The sequence below is a fragment of the Telopea speciosissima genome, chromosome 6, assembly GCF_018873765.1.
Source record: "Telopea speciosissima isolate NSW1024214 ecotype Mountain lineage chromosome 6, Tspe_v1, whole genome shotgun sequence".
In the NCBI taxonomy this organism is placed as follows: domain Eukaryota; kingdom Viridiplantae; phylum Streptophyta; class Magnoliopsida; order Proteales; family Proteaceae; genus Telopea; species Telopea speciosissima.
In genome coordinates, this window is record NC_057921.1 from 36,177,543 (window position 1) to 36,200,825 (window position 23,283).

Sequence of the window (23,283 nt, forward strand, 5' to 3'; positions counted from 1 at the left end):
ACTTACATGCAGTAAACAAGTATCATTATGACGGATCGTGATAGACAACGTGCGAAGGGCAAGCAAAAGGTGGGAAAAATTAGTCAACAAAGGGGGCGGAGGGAACAAAGAGAACAGAGGGAACAAGAGAGACCAGCCAGCCAGCATAAGGGTGACATTGCATGGTTACATGGCACTCCCATTGATGGGGACAAGAGAAAATCTATATGTAACTATTGTCACATGCAATTTATGGGAGGTGGGTCCAGTAGACTTAAACAACATCTGACTGGAGGATCTAAAGATGTTGTAGGTTGTCATATGGTCCCTACTGAAGTAGCCAGGGAGATTGGTGATAGTTTGAGGGGAAAGAAGAAGAGGAAGACTGACAAGCAAAGGATAAGAGAACAACTTGAGGATATAGTGAGGAGTTCGATGGGAGGAGGAAGACGATACAATGATGATGATGATGATGATGATGACTCCTCTGATGATGATGATGACATTGCAGTACCTGATGACATACAAACAGCGGAGGAGGCTAGGGATTTTAGGCGGACTGTTTCAAGGAGTAGAGTAAGTTTTCAAGATGATCAACAGAGATAAAGAGTAGGGGGTAGTGGAGGAGCTGGCAGTTCTGGAGGTCCTAGATCTTTGAATCCTTTTAAAAGATCACCAAGTGTGAGGGTAGCCCCAACACCTCTACCAGTATCAGTACCACCATCAACATCTGATCTTAAATAGCATAAGAAGAAAGGAAGCAGTCAACCCAGAATCAAAGGAGCATGGAAGGGGATGAAGGGATTGGTTAAAGAATCAATAGCTAAGTGGATGCTATACCATACCATCCCAGGAAACACTGCACAAGGCCCCCATTATGATACCATGATAGATACCATTGCAGAGGCTGGCCCAGGATTCAAGGGCCCCACCCTATATGAGGTAATGAATGTTTATCTACCTCAACAAAAGAGTGAGATTGATGAGTACATTAGTGAGATGAGGAATATGTGGGAGACATATGGGGTGACTATAATGGCAGATGGATGGACTGGGCCTACAAGAAAGTCCATCATCAATTTCATGGTTTATTGTGATGGGAGGAAGTGTTCCTCAAATCTGTGGATGCATCCAAAGAGATAAAGGATGCAAAATATATTTACAGATTGTTAAAGGAAGTAGTGGAAAAAGATGTGGGTATTGAGAATGTTGTCCAGATTGTAACGGACAATGGAAGTAACTTCAAGCTAGCCGGTGAGAAGATGATGAACAATAGTAAGTACCGGCTCTTCTGGACTCCTTGTGCAGCACATTGCATTGACTTAATGCTAAAAGATATGGGAAAGTTAAAGTTGGTGAAGACTGTAGTTGAAAGTGCAAGACAAGTCACCAACTTTGTATACAACCACTCCTATGCACTCAATCTATTGAGAAAAAAATGTGGGGGTGATTTGGTTAGGCCTAGCATCACAAGATTTTCCACCAATTACATTGCCCTCAAAAGCATTGAGACAAAGAAGGCCGGGCTGAGAAGCATGTTTGCTTCTGAGGATTGGTTTGAATAGAAGGGTTCCAAGACTGCAAATGGGAGGGAAGCACAAGCAACGATGTCATCTAAGGACTTTTGGACCAAACTAAGCAAAGTGGTGAGAAAGTTTTGGAGCCAGTAGTTAAAGTTTTACATGTTGTTGACTCCGCTCTGAAGGGCCCAACCATGCCAGTCCTATATGCTGCAATAGACTTGATGAAAGATAGTGTCTATAGTGTGGCTCCTCGCAGTAGCAAACACTTCTTAGATATCATAAATGCTCGCTGGGAGAATCAACTTTTGCATCCACTGCATAAGGCTGGTGAGTAAATTTGTTTTATGTTTACTAATTCATAGTATTATTATTTACTAATTACATATGCATTTGGCAATACCTCTATTCTATATGTCATATTTCAGCATATTACTTGAACCCTAAGTATCAATATAACAATAGGCTTGGGTTGAAAACTCAACTTATTGATGCTGTGAAACAAGTAGTGAAGAAGTTGGAGCCAGATGATGCACTACAAGCAATTTGCAACAATGAGGTGAGTTCATGTGGAAACTCAAATATTGATGCTTTCAAATAAGTAGTGAAGAAGTATTTACTAATTTTTCACATGGGTGTAGATCAAGGTATTTAGGGATGCATTGGGAAGTTTTGGAACTGAGGCTGCGATACAAGGCAGAGCACGTGGTGATGCTGGTAATTCTTTTAAGTTTTAAATTACATATGTATTGAAATTTGAAAGTTGAAACAACATTTGACACTTTTTTTTTGTTGTAAACTTGTAATGCAGCTGAATGGTGGGTGTTGTATGGGAAATCGACTGAAAACTTAAGAAGAATAGCAATTAAAGTCCTTGCCCAAACATGTTCTACATCTGGTTGTGAGAGGAACTGGAGTACCTTTGCACTCATCCACTCCAAGAGACGCAACAGATTGGGGTCTCAACGTTTATCTGACATGGTATATGTGCACTACAACTTGAGGCTGAAACTACAACACATACGCATGGGACATGAGGGACAAAGGGGCACCATTGATCTAGCTGACATCTTTCAAGTTGACTCAGACGATGAGGACCCTATTGTGGATTGGGTGAGGGATAGAGGTGAGCCAGTGTTGGATGAGGAGGGAGGTAGGCCCGACCCCATGATAGCTTCTGAGATTGGTGCTGATGTGGACGAGTATATGGCTGACGAGAGTCAGATACATGCAAGGAAAGCCTCACCCATACCATTCCAGCCCACTGGTGGCAATGTTGCTGATGATGAAGACTGGTCTAAGTCCTCAAATGATGATGATGGTGATGATGGTGATGATGGTGATGATGGTGATGATGGTGATGATGGTGATGCTGGTGGTGGTGATGGTGATGCTGGTGGTGGTAATGTTGGTGGTGGTGATGTTGGTGAAGAATTTGACGGCATGCGAGAGCGTTATGTGGTAGACCAGGAGGCCCAGGATACGGCACCTGTAGAGCCACTCCGATTCACTGGAGAGACACAGTTTGATCATGCCACACAAGATACGGACCACGGAGCACGTGCCCCCGCACCCCCACCCTCAAGAGGCCCCCTACATACATACAACAGGAAGCGTAGGGGTCGACAAATACAGTTGCAACCTGATCACATGGACATTGATAACCTATCTAGCTCTGTTGGTCGTTTGAGTATGGGTGATAGGGAGGGAGGACCGACTGGACATTGGTGTGCCCCATCTTTTGACGCACATACCACTCCATTGGCATCGGATTATGGTGCATCACAACCTTACGATGGATATGGATATGGATCATCATCATATGGGCAGTTTAGTGGGGTAGGGGACTATGACTACCAGTCCCAGTCCCAGTCCCAGGGACATACTGGATCATCTTTTGTAGATAACATCTTTGCATACCCTAGTAGACCTAGCTACCAACCTCACCAGCCATACATACAGCCAATGCCATCGCCTCTTGCCCCGGCGCCAACATCATATCACAGTGGATCATCTTCTCCACGGACTGGATCAATTGGTAACCCTAGCTTATATCCTAGGATAGGTTACCTACAGTATGTTGATGATTCCATTTACGTGACACTTGTGGATGACTACACTCGTTTCTTCTCCGATTCTATACCGTGGTCCACATATGTCCTTCAAACAGAGAGCAATGGACATCGACTCCAGCGAGGCATGAGTGGGATTGATCCAGGGAGGCACAGCAACTACTATTAGTAGTTTAGCACTTGTAATTTGTAATTTAAGTTGTGATTTCATTGATCTATGAACTTGTGAGTTGTGACTTGCGAGTCTTGTGACTTTGACACTTAGTGTATTACCTTTAAGGCTTTAAGCATTTGAGCTATTGAGTTTTGAGTTATTGAATATTATGGAGTTTATGAGAATCATGGTACTCATCAATGTGTATTGGCTTTAACTTGATACGTGATGAAGTTAAATACTATTATTAAATATTAACTGCCTAATCTATATGTATTTAACTATTTATACATTAGGGTCGGCGACCGTATGTCAATCAAGGGTGCAAGCCCAAAACAACAATTTGAATTCATATTTTTTCAATTTTATGGTTTAAATGTGTTTATTAAGCTTAAATAAGGCTGTCCATGAAGTTTCAGGCCTAGATATGGCCAAATACCCCCTGAGATGGACCCCCGAAATATTGCAAAAAAAATGCAATATTTCGGTCATATTTCGAGATATTTCGGGTATCTCGGATATCTCGGTAGGCCCGAGATATCGAGATATCGCGAAATATTAAACCTTGGATATAATCTTTTGTGAGAGTGTTTTATACTCATTCTTATAATGGTTACCTTTTTATGTTATTAAATTCATTCTAATTTAGAATTTGACAAGTCAAAAAAAAATTTGATAATAAAAAAATAATCCCTCTAAACAGGCAAAGAATTTTCAATTTTGATAACCAGTATATAATCTACACGCAAAGCATGTACACAGCCTAGTACATAAGTAGGATTTTTTTTTTTTTTGTGCTTGTACATATGTAGGTTAGACCAAAGTTAAACCAAACGCATTTAAATCATAGAGAGAGAGGGTTCCCTAAAAGGCAGCGTAAGTTCAATCACATGCATTTAAATCATAGAGAGATGATTCCCTAATAGGCAGTGTGGCCCTTGTGAAGTACAGGGGCTATTATGAGAGTATGCACCAAAACATCAACAGGGGTGGGATTTCAGGCTTTGGGGGCAGGATGGTCATTTGGTGCCCCTCTATATCTAGGAGCAAGGGCCAGGCTGCATAAAAGAGTCACATCTAACCATCTGGTGGATTCTCTTCTTTCAATCTTGATTCTTTTTAGATACTCTGATCAGCCCTTAGGCTACAGTTCGAAGCCAATAAAAAAAATAAAAAATATATTAATTTAGGCTATGTTTGGAAGCCAAGAAAAGAAAAAGTTTTTTTTTTTTAATTTGAGTAGATTTGTGTCATCATGTTTTTTTGTCTCATTATGTTTTTTCTTTTCTTGGTTTCCAAACATAGCCTTAAGGAGAGAGATAGGCATAAATCAATCATTGAGTCACCATGATTTTTGTCATATATATATTTTTTTTCTTTTCTTGGCATCCAAACACAGCCTTAGTGATGTCTTGTTTGCCAATATTGACAATGGTTTTATTTAATCCACATGGTTGGGAAGAAGTGCGAACTCCTTGAAACTCAAAATAACCCCAATGAAAGGGGTAATGAGATTTGGCAAGAAGGGCAAATTTACCATTGGTGGAATTTGCTTATAATAATAACTTCCAAGCTACAATTGGCATGGCACCTTATGAGGCGTTATACGATCGGAAATGTAGATCAGCATTATATTGGGATGAAGTTGGAGAAAGAAGGATCCTTGGCCCAGAGATAATTCAGAAAACTCATGACCAGGTGAAGTTGATTCGGCAAAGAATATCTACAGCTCAAAGCCAACAAAAGAGTTACATAAATGCCAGGCGAAAGAAGATGGAATTTGAAATTGGGGACATGGTTTTTCTCAAACTAGCCCTAATGAAAGGGGTAATGAGATTTGGCAAGAAGGGCAAGTTAAGCCCAAAGTATGTGGGTCCTTTTGAAGTTCTTGAGAGAGTTGGTAGTGTGGCATACAAGGTTGCATTACCACCGGCATTAACTGGGATTCTCAATGTATTCCATGTCTCTACACCAAGAAAGTACATAGTTGATCCATCTCATATACTCAGTTATGAACCGCTCCAACTCAAAGATGATCTGACCTATGAAGAGACTCATGTTCAAGTCTTGGACCGCAAGGAGCATGCTTTGAGGAACCGGACGATCTCCTTTGTGAAGGTCCTATGGCAGAACCATTCGTTTCAAGAAGTTTCTTGGGAGCATGAGAGCGAGATGCAGAAAAGATATCCATATCTTTTCGGCTCATAGGTACGTCGCTCAATTTCGAGGACGAAATTCTTTTAATGGGGGAAGGATGTAACACTCCCTTCCTTGTTATGAAAATTTTAATATTGTACTTGTTGTTTATTAATATTTTTATGTCTTTGTGAATATTTGGCTATATTTGCATGTTAATGACCTAAGATATAATAATATGTGAATTTTGAGGCCTTGTGTTTTATATATTGTATTGATGATTTTCTAAGGTGTTAATGAGATATTTTAGTACTTTATAATATAATATGATAGGAATGAATGTTTTAATAATTTATATAAAGGTCTTGTTAATTATGAAGTTTGATTGATGCAATATATACTATGGTCTAGTGAAATTCTTAACTTGTGTTATTGATTAATGTAAATATGTGAATAGTACTTATATAGTAAGAGTTCTTATATATGGTATGGTGTAGATTGGGTCAATTTAAGTCATGGGTGGTTCAACCCATGGTTTTGGGTCAAGACTTGATTTTGGTTCAGTTTGGTTTAATTTAAGTGAATAATGGATGCATGTGGGTAATAGGAGCCTTGACCAAGGGTAGAACTGAAATGTGAAAGAGTTACGTAAGCTTGCGTGAGAAACTATTGGTCAAAATATGAGTGGATGTACTATTTAGTATACTATTCACCATGGGCAATTTTAGAAGTTCAAAGGAAGATTTATTTTATTGCAACAAAGCCATTATGGTTGGTTTAATTTAAGTGAAAAATAGATGCATATGGCTAATAGGAGCCTTGACCAAGGGTAGGACCAGAGAGGGGAAAAGGTTGGTGACCTTGCATGAGAATCTATTGGGCAATTCTTGGGTGGAGGCACTATTTGATGAACTATTCATCATGGGCATCATGAAAAGTTCAAAAAGGATTTGAATTATTACAATGACCATTATAGTTGAATTAGTTTAGTTAGTTTGGTTAGTTGTTAGTTAAGATGGTTTTATGCTTTATGCATTCATTTGGAGATTTAATTGAGAACTAATATCATGTGTATATAATGGATTATTTGGGATTAAGCTGGAAAAAAATTCTTTTCTCCAAAGAAGAAGAAAGAAAAGAAGAAGAAAAGAGGAAGAAAGAGAGGAGGGAGAAAGCTTCAATGGGTTCAATCACTTGGATTTCTATGGTGTGATCATGCAATGATGATGTTGCATGTATAATCAAAGTCTTGTTTGAAGAGTTCATTGAAGAATCAAAGTTGCTGGAGTTGTTCATTAAAGAAGCTTCAAAGAGTTTGAAGAAGAAAAAGCAAGAACTTGAAGGTGAATCACTTTGATTATTGCAATGTGCTTATGTAATGGTTTTGATTTTGTTAATGGATGATAGCATAGGTTTTTAGAAGTGTTTTTGAGTGATTAAGAGTTCCATGAATGTGTTTTGTAAGCTGGAACAAAGGCCTCATTCGAATCCATGAAGAACTTTAGGAAGAAAACTCCATGCAAATCTAGAAATTTCTTAACTGGCAAATTGACCTTTGTTCAGTCCGTGGACCGTATCTCCCTCATCTGAAATTCAAATGACCTGATTATAGAGGCATTTGAAAAATAGACTCAATTATCTACAACTTTTGTGAAATAGTGTTTTTCCCAAAACCACTCAGAAGATGGTCAAAATCCCATTATAAGTTCAGTATTCTGAGTAGAGTCGAATCTAAAAATTTCTTACTGGCAGAATGACCTCTATGCTGTCCATGGGGCATATCTCCCTCATCTAGAACTCAAATGAACTGATTCTAGAGGAATTTGAAAATAGACTCAATTATCTACAACTTTTGTGAAATAGTGTTTTTTCCTAAACCACTCAGAAGAGGGTCAGAATCTCCTTGTAAATTCAGCAATTCCAGCAGAATAAATCTGAAAATTTCTTGACGGATAGATTGACCCCTGTACATGCTTGGACTATTTTCAATGGGTTTTTGGATATTTTTAATGATGTGATAAGCCATATTAATGATGTATATTATTATTTACATAGGTGTTTTTGATTGAGTTTCATTCAAGCGAGCTTTGACGCACTTGGATCAAGGAAGGAGTTGAAGTTTGAGGTGGGGGTTTATTGTTGTTATAACTGTGATGAAATATTTGTAAATACATGTATGATGGTTGTTAATTGTTATGCATGATAGATTTGCAAATTTACAGTTGATTTGAATGCATAAGGAAACATTGAGTGATTGATGCATTATATGATATGAATATAAATTGCATGAGATTGAATTATCAAGATGGTTATTCATTCATTGAGTTTTTCATAAATAAAGATGAATGGTTATAGTATCATGAAAGTTGTGAATGAATGAATTGATGATGACAATATTATTCCTTAAGAGAAGTTGAACACATCTCAAAAAATGTTGGATCCCCGAGTGGGTTGAGCGCATCTTGAGAGGTGTTGGATCCTTGAATGGAGTTGATTGCATCTCAATAGATGTTGGGTCCCCGAATGGGTTGAGCGCATCTTGAGAAGTGTTGGATTTTATATAGAATGTATTTCAATAAATGAAATAATAAATGAGATAATGAGTTATAAACTAGTGGTCAAGTGCCTAGTGCACTTGGTAGCTAGTGGTGCGTAAAGGCCCATTGCTACCAGGAGGTCTTGAGTTCAAGGCTCCTGGTTCACATCCTACATCTCCCCTTACCTATCCAAAAAACAAAAATGAGTTATAAACTAGAGCATGTTCAGTTAAGTGTTTTAGCAAGAATCCTTAATATGTGTACACATTCCATAGTTCACAAATGATTATGACCATACTTAATTAAAGGAATGAATAATGGTTACATTGAATAGTTCATTGTTTTATTCTTTATTCATCTTTATTCATGCTTGTGTATATAGTGTACTTAGCACCCCACTGGGCGCAAGCTCACCCCATTCAAGTGGATTCTTTTGCAGATAGTGAGGAGTACACGGTGGAAGACTTTGGAGGCGGAGCACCTAGTTGATGTGATAGGTTTTATTTTTCTTTTGGATGTTGATGTTCTAATGTTAGAACCTATCACTCTTTTGGTTCACTAATAGACAGTATATATATTTATATATTAATATATTCCTACCATCAGTATTGAGTAAATTATGAAAATATTTTAATTAATGAAGTTGCTTCCGCATGTGTTAAAATGGATGAATAGAGATATTGTTTGTTTTAATTTATTATAGAATATGTGACCTAAGGTTAACTACGTAGGAAGTGCGAACTCCTTGAAACTCAAAACAACCCCCCATCTCATCCAAATTGTGGGTCTGAACAACACTCAGCCTTCAAGCCAACCTATAATTTGGGACATACAAGAAGGATCTTAAAGAGGCCGAGTTTGGTACGAAGCTGAGACACGATTTCCAATTCATATGAAGTTCAAATGCTCTAAAAGGACAAGTCCAATGCTACAATAGCTTGCACAAATTTAAATCCAATTGTTCATGAATCATACAACCACATGCATGCTATCAAACCAAAACAGTTGGTCTTACAACCCTTGTGTAACTGATAAAAATTATGTATACACAATACCTTATACATATGTCCTCTCACACATTCTCTCTCTTCTCTTGTCATTAATACCTGTGAGTCCCCTGTTATAAACTCCGACGTTTCCTCCCTATTTTATTTGATGTCAATATGCAACACTACTGTATAGACCCCTCTCCTATATATATATATATATTTAACACTACTGTATAGACCCCTCTCCTATATATATATATATATATAATTATTATTATTATTATTATATAACTCTTGAATGTCCCACATCAAGAAATTTTTTTAAAAATATAACCAATAAAGTTTGGAATTCTACAAACAATATACTGGACGAAGTATGCTATGAAAGTGTCTCAAAATGGTACCTCAAAAGCTAGAGTTAGTAAGTTCACAAAACACAGAGAATGCTCATTCTTCGTATTTCAAATGGTTCACATCAGTAAAAGGTCACATTTCTTTTCCCATTACCTTCCCAAGATCACATATATTTCCCCCATTCTCATGCTTTTGTCCCTGCCTGAAATTTTCAGAATGATTAGTGCTTAGGCATACATATTTCCAGTTTAGGCATACATATTTCCCCTTAGAGCTACAGAAAACCTAATCTGCAATGCACAGAGAACAAAGGGATGGCCCATGCTACCAATTAAAGGAACATCATCACAAGGAGAAGTTGTTGGCTAAATGACTGTTTCTTATGTTTCTACACTTAAAAAATAAATTTTGTAATGGAGATGCTTTCACAATATTTCCCCGATCAGCAATAGAAGCAACTACTCGTAAAACAAACAAAAGAAAACCCACCGCCATTCATAGATGTATTACCAGTATAGGTCCCAAATGCTTTTATACTACACCAGCAGGGCATAGTGAGAAGATTTTGGGAACCAAGCACTCTACAAAAGAGCCAACCCATAAATTCAATGTTACAGTTGATGCACCAAAATATAGATATTTGAACCGCATGCTGAGGAAAGACATGCCCTCTCCAACAGATCTCTTAAAGACCAACTTCATGAAAGGCTGTATAAAGTTGTCACCCTTCCTCCCAGTCTATCTCATCCTCATCATCTCCAGATTCTTCAGCTTGAACATTTAAGTCGTTAAGTTTATTAGTTTCACTGGTGTTGCCTGCATTGACAAACGAAAGGCGATCAGTGACATTAGGCCAATGAGATTCAAAACCAAAACATAGATTAGAAACAAGGGGGAACGCCTATCTCACTCTTCAATCAACTTAATCCCCCATCAAACACCCACCACCCCCAACGCCATAACCAAGAAATAACTAAATAAAACCTAAAATTCCATACTACAGAAACCATCAATATATATATATGGTTAAATATCCTATTGTGATTATTTTTTCCATATGGTTAACCTAAGAATCAGCCCATGACTTGGAATGATAACTGATGAGGCACAAAAAATGGTTCAGTGGATGGAATAGGATGATATAACCTAATGCACATGCAAGCACAACCAAATGAGTCCTACATGCGATGCAGCCCATTTTATTAACTAGCCACCTAACATCACAACTAAAGTTGGTAAAAGTGCTACTACAATCCCCAATACATGCATCCCTGGTTCGGGCTTCTAACCCCTTCTCACAATACACCCATTGAGTTGTCGGAGAGGACCAATCAGCTCAAGCATGCTCTCCATAGTCAACCTGACCAGACCTCTGGGATTACTCTGTGTAGTTACCCATCACTATTCCAGTATAACATTTTATTTCTCTGACATTCAGCCACAAAATCACCTTTTCGGTGCAACATAATTCTATACGTTTTTCTCTTTTATATAGGTACTCTCACAGATATCCAACACCTTAATCCCTGTTGGTAAGGGTTCGTAGCACTGGTGATGATACTTGAGCCCAATGCATTCTATATGGCATAGAATGAGTTAGGTGGTGTCAATTGTATCCCATTCTACAGGCTACCACAGACCTCATTTCCAAGCCGGCTACGACATCTAATCTAGCAGTTCAACATACAAGCATCATTTGCCATTCTCAATGTTCATCGGATAAGAATTCAGCATTTAGATAGATATAAGGCAATTAAAGTAATTGAACATAGTAAACAAGATTATTGTAATTGTCATGACTCATTAGTCAAGTTACATTTACACACATGGTGTAATTCCACTCACCTTGTACTAGTCCCGCTTGCTCTGCAGTTAGCTCGGTCCCAGCTGGTATCTGACACTGCACCTCGAGCTTGAGGGCAAAATCTAAGTTAACCGGATCATTACAGTATGTTAAACAAGGTTTAAAAGTATATTAATGTCCTAGGTTTGGTCTAGGTTTAGTTGGACTAAACTTGAATACACAATTATTGTTTAGACCTCTTTGTGACTTGTACTGGGCTTTTGGGTCAAACTCCCAGTGCATCATCCAGAGATGCAGGGTTCATCATTTATATATTTTTATAGTAAGGGTTGCCTATGCATGGCCCTATCAAACCCATAAGACAGTACCAAGGTTCCCAGCCTATGTGAGACTAGTCTGTGTGTGGGATCCTGGCTCTATGAGGCCTATTTGAGCATTCAAGGTGTAGATGACAGCACGGACCAATGGGGTAAGGTTTCCAGGTTATTTTCATTCTCTCCGAATTGTTCTAGACCTGTTAGGGAAAGTCCAAAAGGTTGGAAATAGATTTGAGCCCAAATAGCACCACTAGGCGTTTGACTAGGGGTTTGGGTCAATCGCCCAATGCTTCGCCCAGTGCCTGTTAAAGATGAGTTTTTGGCTCTAAAACATGGATTTGCCTGCTAGTTTGGCCAAGATCTCGATTAGGGATGTCCTTAGGAGGATTATGACTCTAAAATGAAGCTGGATGGACTAGGTTTAATGGATCCAAGGTCTGGTTATCCATTTGGGAGTTGGGTTAGGTTCTGACATCATAGAGAATGGCCTATCATGGCTATGCTCAGGCTTTGGATTCGAATTTGGCTACATGCAAGGCATGGATCATCTGTGTTTACCTACAACAAGTCTGGTTTTAAGCTTAGACATGAAGAAATTCATATGCATGCATGGATCCAGGCCTATACTATATGATCTGGGTGTAACTTAGTAGTTTAGCTCATCTCTGAGACTGACTTCTATTTCCTACACAATAGTAGCTTTTAATTGTAGTTTCAATGGCTAGATCATGCATGCAGGATCCAGAGCTCCTCAAGGTACTTAAGTGATGTTCCTAGCATTACTAACTAAAGACTCATCCTATGAACACATGAATCAGGTGCAACATCAATGGACAACAGTGTTATGAGCTGAAACATATTACCTACTAGCTATGGAGATGTTCAATCCAATACCAAGTCCAATCTTCTACTCTTTCTTCCTTCCTTTCTTCTTTTCCCTTCTCTTCTTCTTCCTTCTCCTTCTCTTTCTTTCTTTCTCTTTGTTGTAGGTACAGTAGAACGAAATAGAGAGGCTGGCCCTCCTATTTATAGTTCTTATGGCCATAAGGCATGTTTGGCCATGCTGTCCCTCTTTCAAAAATGCATTTTCTAGTGCATTCTGGCTCATTTTGAGCTGCATAGGTGGGGTCTACTTGGTTCCAGGGATGGGTAATGGTTTTTAAAATTCCAATCTACCTCTAGGTGATGTCCACAGGCTGTATGCATTATTCCCATTTGTTTGGAATAAAAAAATATGAGTTTCAGCCACTCTGGGCATTTCATTGGCGTTTGGGTCAATCGCCCAGTGCATCACCCAGAGAATGGATCTCTGCTGTATTTGCTTTGGCCTTGCACGAGGGTTGAGGCTTCCACTTGGGCACTTCACCAATACCATTTCCAAGACAAAATAAACATCTGAATGGGCATGGCCCCCATGTGTTGTCAAAGAGAGAGATTACTTAGAGTTGGAGCTGTACATTAGGCTGTGGGTTGAGCAGCTCCATGGGTCTGCAACCCATCTCCTCATAGGTACGATGGATGACATCCTTGGAGGTTCTCCACTGAATTCTACCACAGGGGTGACACACCACAGTGTACTTGGGTGCTTGGTCTTAGGCTTCTGTCCTTCAAGCAAAGTTCCAGTCAGTCTGGGGCAGGTTTAACATGTTTAGTTGGTTGTCGGGTAACAATTTGATCCTCGATAGGCTTCATCACTTGAGGACTCTACCCTATGTAGATTAGACCATTATGTATGTTAAATTGTGTTTGAGTGATGGAGGGGTCCTAGGGTCTACTTAGGTTTAGGCTAGAATAAGTTACAAACCTAAAATAGGCCTGAAAGCAACTCAGGTTGATGTCTCTAGTTGATCTGGATCGACCATATAGACAACAATAGCAGAATTTCAATGGGAAAATAGAGGTTTTTACTTGGATTTAATAGAAATTTCATCTCATTTAGAGGCAGATCTGGATAATGGTTTCTTATAACAAAATGAATCCTTATGAATCTAGTTTCCAACAAATCAAAAATAAAAGAAAATGAAGTTCGGATGATGGAGTTATGTCTTTTTTACTAGACAAAGGTCAACTTGCTAGAAATAGAAGAATTTTATGATTTTTTTACAGTAACTTGAAGTGAAATTTCAGATAGCTTGGAGACAGAATCTGTAATGCCCCCAAAACCACCCTAGTGGTTTAAGGACATTGACGGTCCACAAGGTCATTTATATCAAGGAGATATGAACTGGAGTAGAACCAAAACACAAACACATATCTAAAATGTATAGATTAAGACTTCAACTAAAGTAGGGTAGTTAAACTATGCTATTACATCTTCCAAATTAAACTTAAAGTCTAAAATAAAGGTGACAATCTCCAAAATTAAATTAAACTCAAACAAATTATAAGTTCTTCTTAAATTAAAAGAAAGTGTAAAGTTTCTAATAGTAGTTATCCTCTTATAATCCAAATGCTTCGTCCTCTTTGACCTCCTTCTCTAGTATATCCTCACATCTAGGTTCGCATTCATAAAATTGTTCATCTAAAAAGTGGTGAAGGTAAGCTTTGGGAAAAACTTAGCAAGTAAATCCACAACAACTACACAAGCGTGCAAATATGTATTACACCCGCACTAAAAATTTTGGGTAAAGTCGAACTTTTATTGTGGCTGTTGCCCCAGTGACTATTGAAACTAGTGATTCCTAAGATGTGACAGTCATGAGGACAATTGGAAGTAATGACAACTCTTCATGTAAGTGCCGAGGTATGAAGAATACCTTAGGGAATACCCAAAGCCCTTTAGGGTGTGTGTTATGGTATGAAACTTCACTTGAGTTGCATGTGCAGTGTACTGGAGAAAATCTCAGATCTTTTGGAGTTGAAATGACTTCTTGGGTATCATACCTTTGATACTTGAGGACCCTTCTCGGAACTGCCGTGGACAGGCCAACTTGTCGCCCAACCTCTTAAAGAAATAAATTGGGATGCGATCGATTAGCGATGTATATTGGGACCTAAGATGATCCAGGTTACCGGTGATGAATGTTAATTTGATAAGGGATCGTATCTTGGTGGCTCAATTGGGACAAAAGAGCTACGCCAATGTTAGATGGAAGAACCTAGAATTTGTTATTGGAGACCATGTAATTTCTTTCCCGAGTTTTACCCACCGAAGGGGTGTTGAGGCGTGGAGAGAAAAGAAAGTTAAGCCCAAGATTCTTTGGGTCATATGAGGTTTTGGCACCTAGGTGTCACACCCCTATCCAAATGTAAGATATTTTGCCACATAGGGGTATGATTGGGATAATTACACATCATCCCAACACCTATCAGGATCGCAGATACAATGTCCCAAGTCACAGCCCACCCTGTCATCACATTATGATGACAGAAAGGAACATACCGAAAGGAATAAAACATTCCAATCATAGTTAGCAGAAGCAAAAATTAAATTCAAATATGTGAAACTATGGAGCATCGGTTCTCTAAGGATAACACATAGTATAATATCATTGTTCGTAACCATTCAATCTCTCCTAATAATTACACATACAGTTTGTCCATGATTTTATGGAATGAGTACAAAAAATAAATAATAAAAAATTAACCCCAAGGGCAAAAATCCTTGGGTGTATATCTACATCCAAGCTACGGCCATCAACTCCACTTGATTCGCATCCAACGGTGCTTGTCAAGAGGCTATCTGCATATAAACTAAAAAATTATTGTACAACGGGGTTAGCTACACTAGCTAGTGAGGGAGCAAAGGGGAATGCACACACATCACACAATCAATATCAAACAAAATGATGCATGCTAATGTTAGATTCATTAGTCACCTAACACACAATTCTATATGTCAAGTATATGCTATTGTGATAACTCGAGAGACACTGAGGGCCACTTACCCTATCGCCCCCAGTGAAATCTCAGTTATCACGAAGGGACCTACGCCAGTAGAAGCCATCATGACCACCCAGTGGCAAACCTCAATAGCCATCACTACCCCTGTCCTAGCCTCTCCCATCTCCACAGACCACAAGTGCTCAAACTATCCAACACATAAACCCTGATTGGCAAGGGTCGTAGCATAAGGGAACAAGCATCCTAGTCCCAGATGTACTATATGCAGGTCCTATCGCCCTGAGAGGTGTTCCGGGTATATCAACGTCCCATTCCATCTAGTACTCGGGTACCAGCACGGCATGGCACATACAGATCAGGATGACATATAGAAATTTTTATAATTTAAATAAATTGGGGTTCTGGTACTGGCACACTCGGCACCGTAGCCCGATACAATGGTGAGTAGTTTATCACATTCTCAATAGTTCACAATTGGATAAAATGCAATGCACACCATACTTATAAATATACCATAGCATGCTTAATATTGCCAATTATATAATAATCAAACCCAACAAAGTCACCCAGAACCCACTCACCTAACACAGGTATAGCCCGGCGTGATTGGCATGAATCTCAACGAACATCGGGTAGCATCCGATGTGGTTCACATGAATCTCACCGATGCACCAGCTTAGACATACAAAAGAGATCATTAAAACAGGTATAGAGGGGTCCTATGCTAGGCCCCTAATGGTTAAAATCAAGTTTCAACCAAGACAGCACGAGCGAACTCATGGGCGGTCTCAACAGAGGTGAATCTGCCCCTGACTCCGTTCAGGCCAAAAGGTAAAATCAGAGCAAGAGGAACCTCTTACTTGGATCCAATGACGCATCCGTTCGACACGTGAGATAATCATAAAAGGGAGCGAATTAACGGGTGGATGTGCTTCTTGGGTCTGCCCCTACATCCGTTCAATTTTCTGAGACAAACGTGAGAGCAATAGGTCCCGGGCAGAGGCAAATAGAATGAATCTGTGCCTTCGTTCACTCAGGCCAAGGTGCAAGGTTTGTATTGGGTGAACTAACGGGCTGTACCATGATAGATGGATCCATTCATTCCTCTGCCGATAGTCTCTTCCAAGATTCCAAAGAGTTTTAGCTCCAGCTTGAAGCTTAGAGCTCCTTAGTACCTCGGGGTCATGGAGGGGGTGTCTAAGCCTTCCTAGGGTCACTAGATCCTAGGCTCAGCTCAAGGATCCAAAATCCTACAAGGTTTGGTCTCAATTAGGGTCCAAGGGTTGGGTTTCAAGTTCAAACTAGGGATTCAATAGCCATGGCTGCAATGCAGCACCAAGGGGTTCAAACTAGTCCTAGGTCAGCTCCATTAGAGCTCCATCTAGGGACCGAGCTCCACCTTGAGTTCCAAGGGAACTCTAGGTCAATCTAAGCTCAAGGAATCTACCAAAATAAAAGGGAAAAATGGAGGAGAGCTAGGTTTTAGGAGCTTACCTTGGTGAGATCCTCCAATGGAGCAGTGGAGTCCAAGGCTAGGTGAGCCCCCTTGACCTCTTCCCTTCCTTTCCATCTCTTCTCGTTCACCTTCTTCTTCCTTCTTTGTCTGGTCAGCAAGAGAAAGAGATGTGGGGTAGCCAACCATTTTGGTATAGCTCTCATCTTCTTCCCTTCCCCTCTCATTCCCCTTCCACTTCTACTTCTTCCCTTCCCTTTCCTTCCTCCTCTTTCTCTTGCCTCTTCTCCTCCACGATTTGTTTGGGAGGGAGAGAGATAAGGGAATAAAGGGAATTCCTTTATCTTTAAGGGGTTAGAAGGGTCCTTAGGATGTGTTTGGTTAGGGGTCTTAGAATGTAGTTTAGCCTTTAGGCTTAAAATGGGTTTTGGGTTAGGTCTTAGGCTATGTTTAGTCCAAGTTATGGCCCTTACGTCCATTTGAGTAGTTAGGGTTTGTTTGGGTTGGGTCTAAGCCTCATTAGACTTATTAGCCCTTAAGCCTTGTTTGGTTTTGGTTAGGTTATTAAAACCCATTATTTCCCTAAGTTAGGCTTTGTGGGCCCCACCTACCCAACAGATGGTAAGGGCAAGGATCCACATGGTCCAAGGGTTCAATCAGGGTGTCTGGGACACAGGGATGTGGGTCTCATAGAAAAATAATCCAAAAAGTCAGATGATAGCATGAGCGGATCCTCGAGTAGATTCAGTAAGATTGAGTCCGTTCATGACTCCGGTGCTACTGTCAAGGCCCAAACTTCAAGGAAAGTTACGGGGCTTTGGCCCACACTTCCAGGTCTTCGAGGGGATTCTTATTATAATATTTTTAGTTCAAGGTCATTAGTGTTGACTATAACCATAAGGCATTACCAGTTGGGTAAGGTCTGGATTGCCCCGGGGTATAAGGGGATATTTGGGGTACGGGTGTAACATCCCTCCAATCTTATTAAAAATTTCATCCTTAAAATTTGAGGTAACCCAGGTCTCAAGGGCGTAGGCTTGTTGAACAATAATACCTCCATATACCTACTACTTGAACTAAGTCAAGGTCGGGTCAAGGTGAGGTAGTGTCTAGTTGATACAACAGGTCAAGTTCCACACTTCACTTCCTTGCATGGTCACCCTACCATAGGGGTGTGGTTCACAATTCCCAGGCTCAATTTTAACTTTTAGAGCCAGGGGTCATAATATATCGGTAGGTCAAAGGGTATTACTTAATCTGGAAAATCTAGGGAACTTTCTGTTCCAGGTGGCTTAATCTAGTGTGTAGGGCACCACTTTGACCTTCACAATTCTGGTCACACTTGGGTTACAGGACTCAATCACTATGAATGCTTTCACTTCTGGTTATCTCATTACCTCACCCAACTTTAGAATGACTTGGATTATTGATGGAATCTCCTATTGTTCACTCCCAGTACGGAGGGAATGCATTTGGTGACCCATTACTCCGTTCATATCTATCCTTGGAGAAGGTCTTGTTACATCCTTTAGTTCCAGTTTTCAAGGTCTTTAAACCCATCCCACAGTGACTCCACAGGGAAAAGTCCTTCATGGTTCTCTTTCGAGAGCCAAACAACCTCCTATAGTAGGTCTAAGTCAACTCATGCTAATTAATTTACCCAGTCATTATTAAGTTCATTTACTATTAACCCGTGATCAACATGACCAAGGGTCTAGGTTCGACTAAGTGATCACAGCAAGGCTAAGGCAAGGTTATACTTATAGTACCAGAGAATCACTCTAGTCACACAAGTCCAAGGTCCTAAGAAAGATATCTATCTATATATATATATATATACCACACAAATTCTAGGCAAGAATTTAAGAATTACATTCATATCCCTATGGACATATCTGTCATCTAGGTCAAATCACAAGAATAAAAGTCCTCGAGTACGGTTTGCTATGTCTTTTTGGAAGGTTAACTCATGGTGTAGGACTCCCTCTATGAGTCTAAACATGGTTTGGAGGAACCAAGTAAAGTACTAATAGAGTCGTCACTAACTCATGTGTCATGAATGACCTCTAATTACACTGGGCCTTTATGGCTCTTTTGAATTAACCAGTCCAAGCCAGCCTATTACTTCCTTTTCTTAATATCTACCCACAGGGTTAGGCTTCCTATCCATAAGGTTTGAGTCCATTGACTCACGGAGTCTGAGGGTCTTCATCCCCAAGAGTAACTCTCCTCCCTTTTAGGTAAGAGGGGAGTCACAGTGCACACTGTTGCCTGTCATTCCTCATTGGCTGGTCTGGCCAATGTAGGCCCAAGAATGCAGACATCACGGTTTACATTTAAGGTAGACAATTAATCATGTATGGGCCAAGAAAAATGGGTGTCCAACCTAGGGCATAGACATTAAATTGTCACACAAGGGGGGTGGTCAAAAGGTCTCAAAAGTTTAGGGGCTAAATTCTAAAAGAACAGCGAGTAGACTTACTAGTGGTATCAATGCTCTAGTTTCGTTCGTGTTTCCCTTGCAAGACAGGGAGAGCGGACTAATGGGCGGATGCGGAACGTGAATCCGTTCGTTCGCCCATTCTCAAAAGATTAAAAGACCAAGAGAATATGAATCGATTGGATCTACGGGTAGACTCCTGGCGGTGGATCCGTTCATTGATCTGGTCAGTTATAAAATCACAAATTTTCAAATTTTATACGGGGCAGATTGGCGAGCGGAGTCACGATAAGTGGATCCGTTCGTTCATCCGCTTGAGGAATTTCAACAAAAATAGAATCATGAGTTTCAAAACTCATTTGGCTCCAAAAAGAAAACATACCTGCAGGGAGAGGGAGAAGGGATCTGTAGATTCCTTGATGAGTTCTCTTGTAACTTCAAGCTGTGAATTCACCTAGAGGGTGGTGAATAGGTGAAGATGGGAAAATAAAAAAAATTATGCAGAAATAACTAAGTAAAGACAACCAATAAACAAGCAATGAATCAAAGAGTGACACAAGAGATTTATAGTGGTTCGGCCAATACTTGCCTACGTCCACTCCTCACACCTTAGAGAGAATTTCACTATGTCAAATCTTGAGTAAGAGCAAGAGGACTCGTACAACTCTTGAGAAATGAGCAAGAAGACTTAAAACAAACTAAACTTGATTTAATGAGCAAGAGGACTCAACCTACTCTTAATTCTAAACAAGAGAACTCAACACACTTATATAATAAAAGTGAATGTACTAAAGGGTTTTGAGTTACCTCAAACCTTAGTAAAAACTTTGTTACCTTTCAGAAACTATGAAGTTTTAATGCGAGTTAAATGAAGAGAGCTAAGTGAGAGTGAATGCCTTGAGTGAGTGCTTGAATTCTCACTTGAGAGTGATTTGTTTTTGGAGGCTCTTAATTGTGATTAGTAGTAGTGTTTAGAGCCTTAAACAAATAGGTATTTATAGGCTAGAAGGCTTAAATTAATTAGGAATCTAAATTAAGATCGGATTGAAAAAGTCATATATAATCCGATATGCTGGATTCCAATCCGGTATGTTGGATCATGATCCAATCTACTCCGAAGGGCTACTGTGACCATTTTCCTGAGATTCCCATTAATTTGGTATGTCGGATTGGGCAATTTTCGTGGAAATTAGTCCAATTCCATTAAGGGTTTGGTTTGAGGGGTTCCATCACTAAATGGTGATATGTCTAAGGAGTCAATTCACCTCCTAAGGACATTCTACATGGATGTGTGTGTGCGTGTGTGCATTACATCATTTGTGTCTTTAAATATCCAAGTATATATAATTATAAAATCTTCAAAAGTCTTTAATCTTCAGTAGGCTTCTTTAGTCTTTAAATTTGACTCATTGACTTCCATCTCTTTGCAATCATCTTTAGCATTAATCTTGTATGTATTTGTATATGCTCTTGTGTTTGTTCTTATGTATGCTCCTATGTACACTCCCCCTCACTTAGTACTACGCTCTCATCTAAACATCTTAAACAAATGTTAGTACAAGAGAAGCATTATTTGTTATCATCAAAACATGTCTTGGAGTGTATGAGGTGTTTTTCTCAACAATCTCTCCCCTTTTGATGATGACAAATAATCCAAGTGAATAAAATAATATAAGCAAATTAAGCACAAAGACAAGTAACAAATTTCAAACATAGATATATTTTAATAAATATTGCAAACATAAATTCCAGAATTCAAACGCAAAAGCATAAATATTTCAAACAGTCCAAACATTACATTTCATTCCCTTTTATTCCCATATACTCTCCCTCTTTGTCATTGTCAAAAAGAGGGGCATTACAAAATCATGGATTTCGGTCAAAGGGTGGAATTTGTGGAATAGAGCTTGAAGACTTACCAGGGAAAGGTGGTCTAACTCCTTGAGGGGTGATCCCTTGAGGAGTGGCTCCTGATGTGTCAAGAGAGAGAAAACCAAGATTAAGAGAGAGTTGGTGAACTGCATTAAGGATTTTATCTTGACGAACATTGAGAGAGTCAAATCCGGTCTTCACTTCATGTCGAAGAGAAGTCACATCGGGTTGAATTTTTTGTTGACTAAATTCAAGTTCCATGATTTGTGTGTTGGCTTCGTCCATGAATTCGTCGATGCTGGAAACCCATCCTTGTAGGGATGCCAGAATTTCTTCTTGTGCTTGACGAGGACGGGGCACATTTTCAGCCAAAACTTCTTCTTCTTCAACAAACACATCGGAAGGAGGAGGAATAGCTATGGTGTGAAAGCTATTACGGGTGATGTGTTGGAAAGACAAGGTGAATTCTTCCTCACGATCAAGATCAATGTTAAAAGCCCACAAAATGCGAGTGAGAAGCCGGCCATAAGGAAGATTAGTGTGCTTGTGAGGGTGAGCAGATGTTTCCATATACCTCATGCTGAAATATGGAAGATAGGTAGGGATGTTGGTGTAGATACAATAAGTAATATATGCTTGAGGTGTAAGACACTTGTTTCTTTCTCCACCCATAGGAATAATGTTGCGTTGAAGTATGTAGGAGATAACATGAGGGATGAGCCGGAGGCGACCGGTGACAACGGTCCCCACATTAGGGTCAAATTGTTTGAGAATGGAGGAGTATACTTCTTCATGGTTAATCAAATCACCAAAGTTGGTGTTCTTAGCGGTCCAAAAAATGCAAGGGACATCATTAGGAATTTGAAGAATGTGAGCAAGGTCATCAAGAGAGAGTTCTATGTGAGTGCTTTTTACATAGAAGTAAAGTTTCAAACCTTGTTCCGCCCCGTTGAACTAGAGGTTTACATAGAAGTACTTGACAATATTTGGATAACAAGGGTCCGAAATGTTGAAAAGAGATTCCCAACCGATCTCCTTGAATCATTCTTCGAGACGGATGCTATTGAATGAAAACACGTTAACTTCACGTCCTACTTCAATTTTTCTTGCAAGGTAGAGATGCCAATTTGCACGGCATTCCCTAGACCAAAACAATCGATCTTCCCCTTCAGCATAGGGTTGTCTTGAACCGCTTCCTCTTTCTCCAATTCTTCCTCTTTTAGAAGGAGGATTCTCAGCCATTGGTTCCTTACCTCTTCGACTCATGTTTGAAATAGAGAGAGAGAGAGAGAGAGAGAGTAAAAAAAAAGAGAAAATTACTTAACAAAGTATAAACAAAGTGTAATCTAGGATTGAAGTAAACAATGAGTGAGAAAAAGACAAAAACTGGGCTTTAAATAGGCAAACAAATCTGTATAATAGTCATAAAATGGTCAAAAAATTCAATCCGATATACAGTTTCAGGATTTGGTATATACCGTTTTGGGTCAAACGGCTATAAAATAGCCAAATTTGCTGAACCAGCATACCAGTTGGTAATCCGGTATGCCGTTTCAACAGAAACAGAGGCAAAACAATAATTAAGCAACAAGAACAATTATTTAAAGGGGTCACATATGCCTAATTCTCTTCTAAGAGTGCAAAATCTCTCTTCACTTAAGGGTTTAGTGAATATATCCATGAGTTGCTTCTCGATCTCAATAAAATCAAATCTGATTTCACCTCATTGAATTGTGTCACGCAAGAAATGGTGACAAATATAAATGTGTTTAGCTCTTGAGTGTAAAATCGGATTCTTGCTCAAGTTAATTGC

The 23,283-nt window shown here is 39.5% G+C and overlaps 1 protein-coding gene across 1 annotated transcript; it reads left to right on the top strand.

The window, feature by feature from the left end:
• The first annotated feature begins 5,309 nt into the window (after positions 1-5,309).
• Positions 5,310-5,933, top strand: LOC122665688. Its single transcript, XM_043861839.1, has one exon. It carries the CDS (start codon positions 5,310-5,312, stop codon positions 5,931-5,933), a length of 624 nt encoding a protein of 207 aa, XP_043717774.1.
• The last annotated feature ends 17,350 nt before the right edge of the window (positions 5,934-23,283 follow it).

Coding starts and splice junctions, on each gene's coding strand:
- LOC122665688 (XM_043861839.1), top strand. CDS start 5,310: ATGGCACCTTATGAGGCGTTATACGATCGGAAATGTAGATCAGCATTA.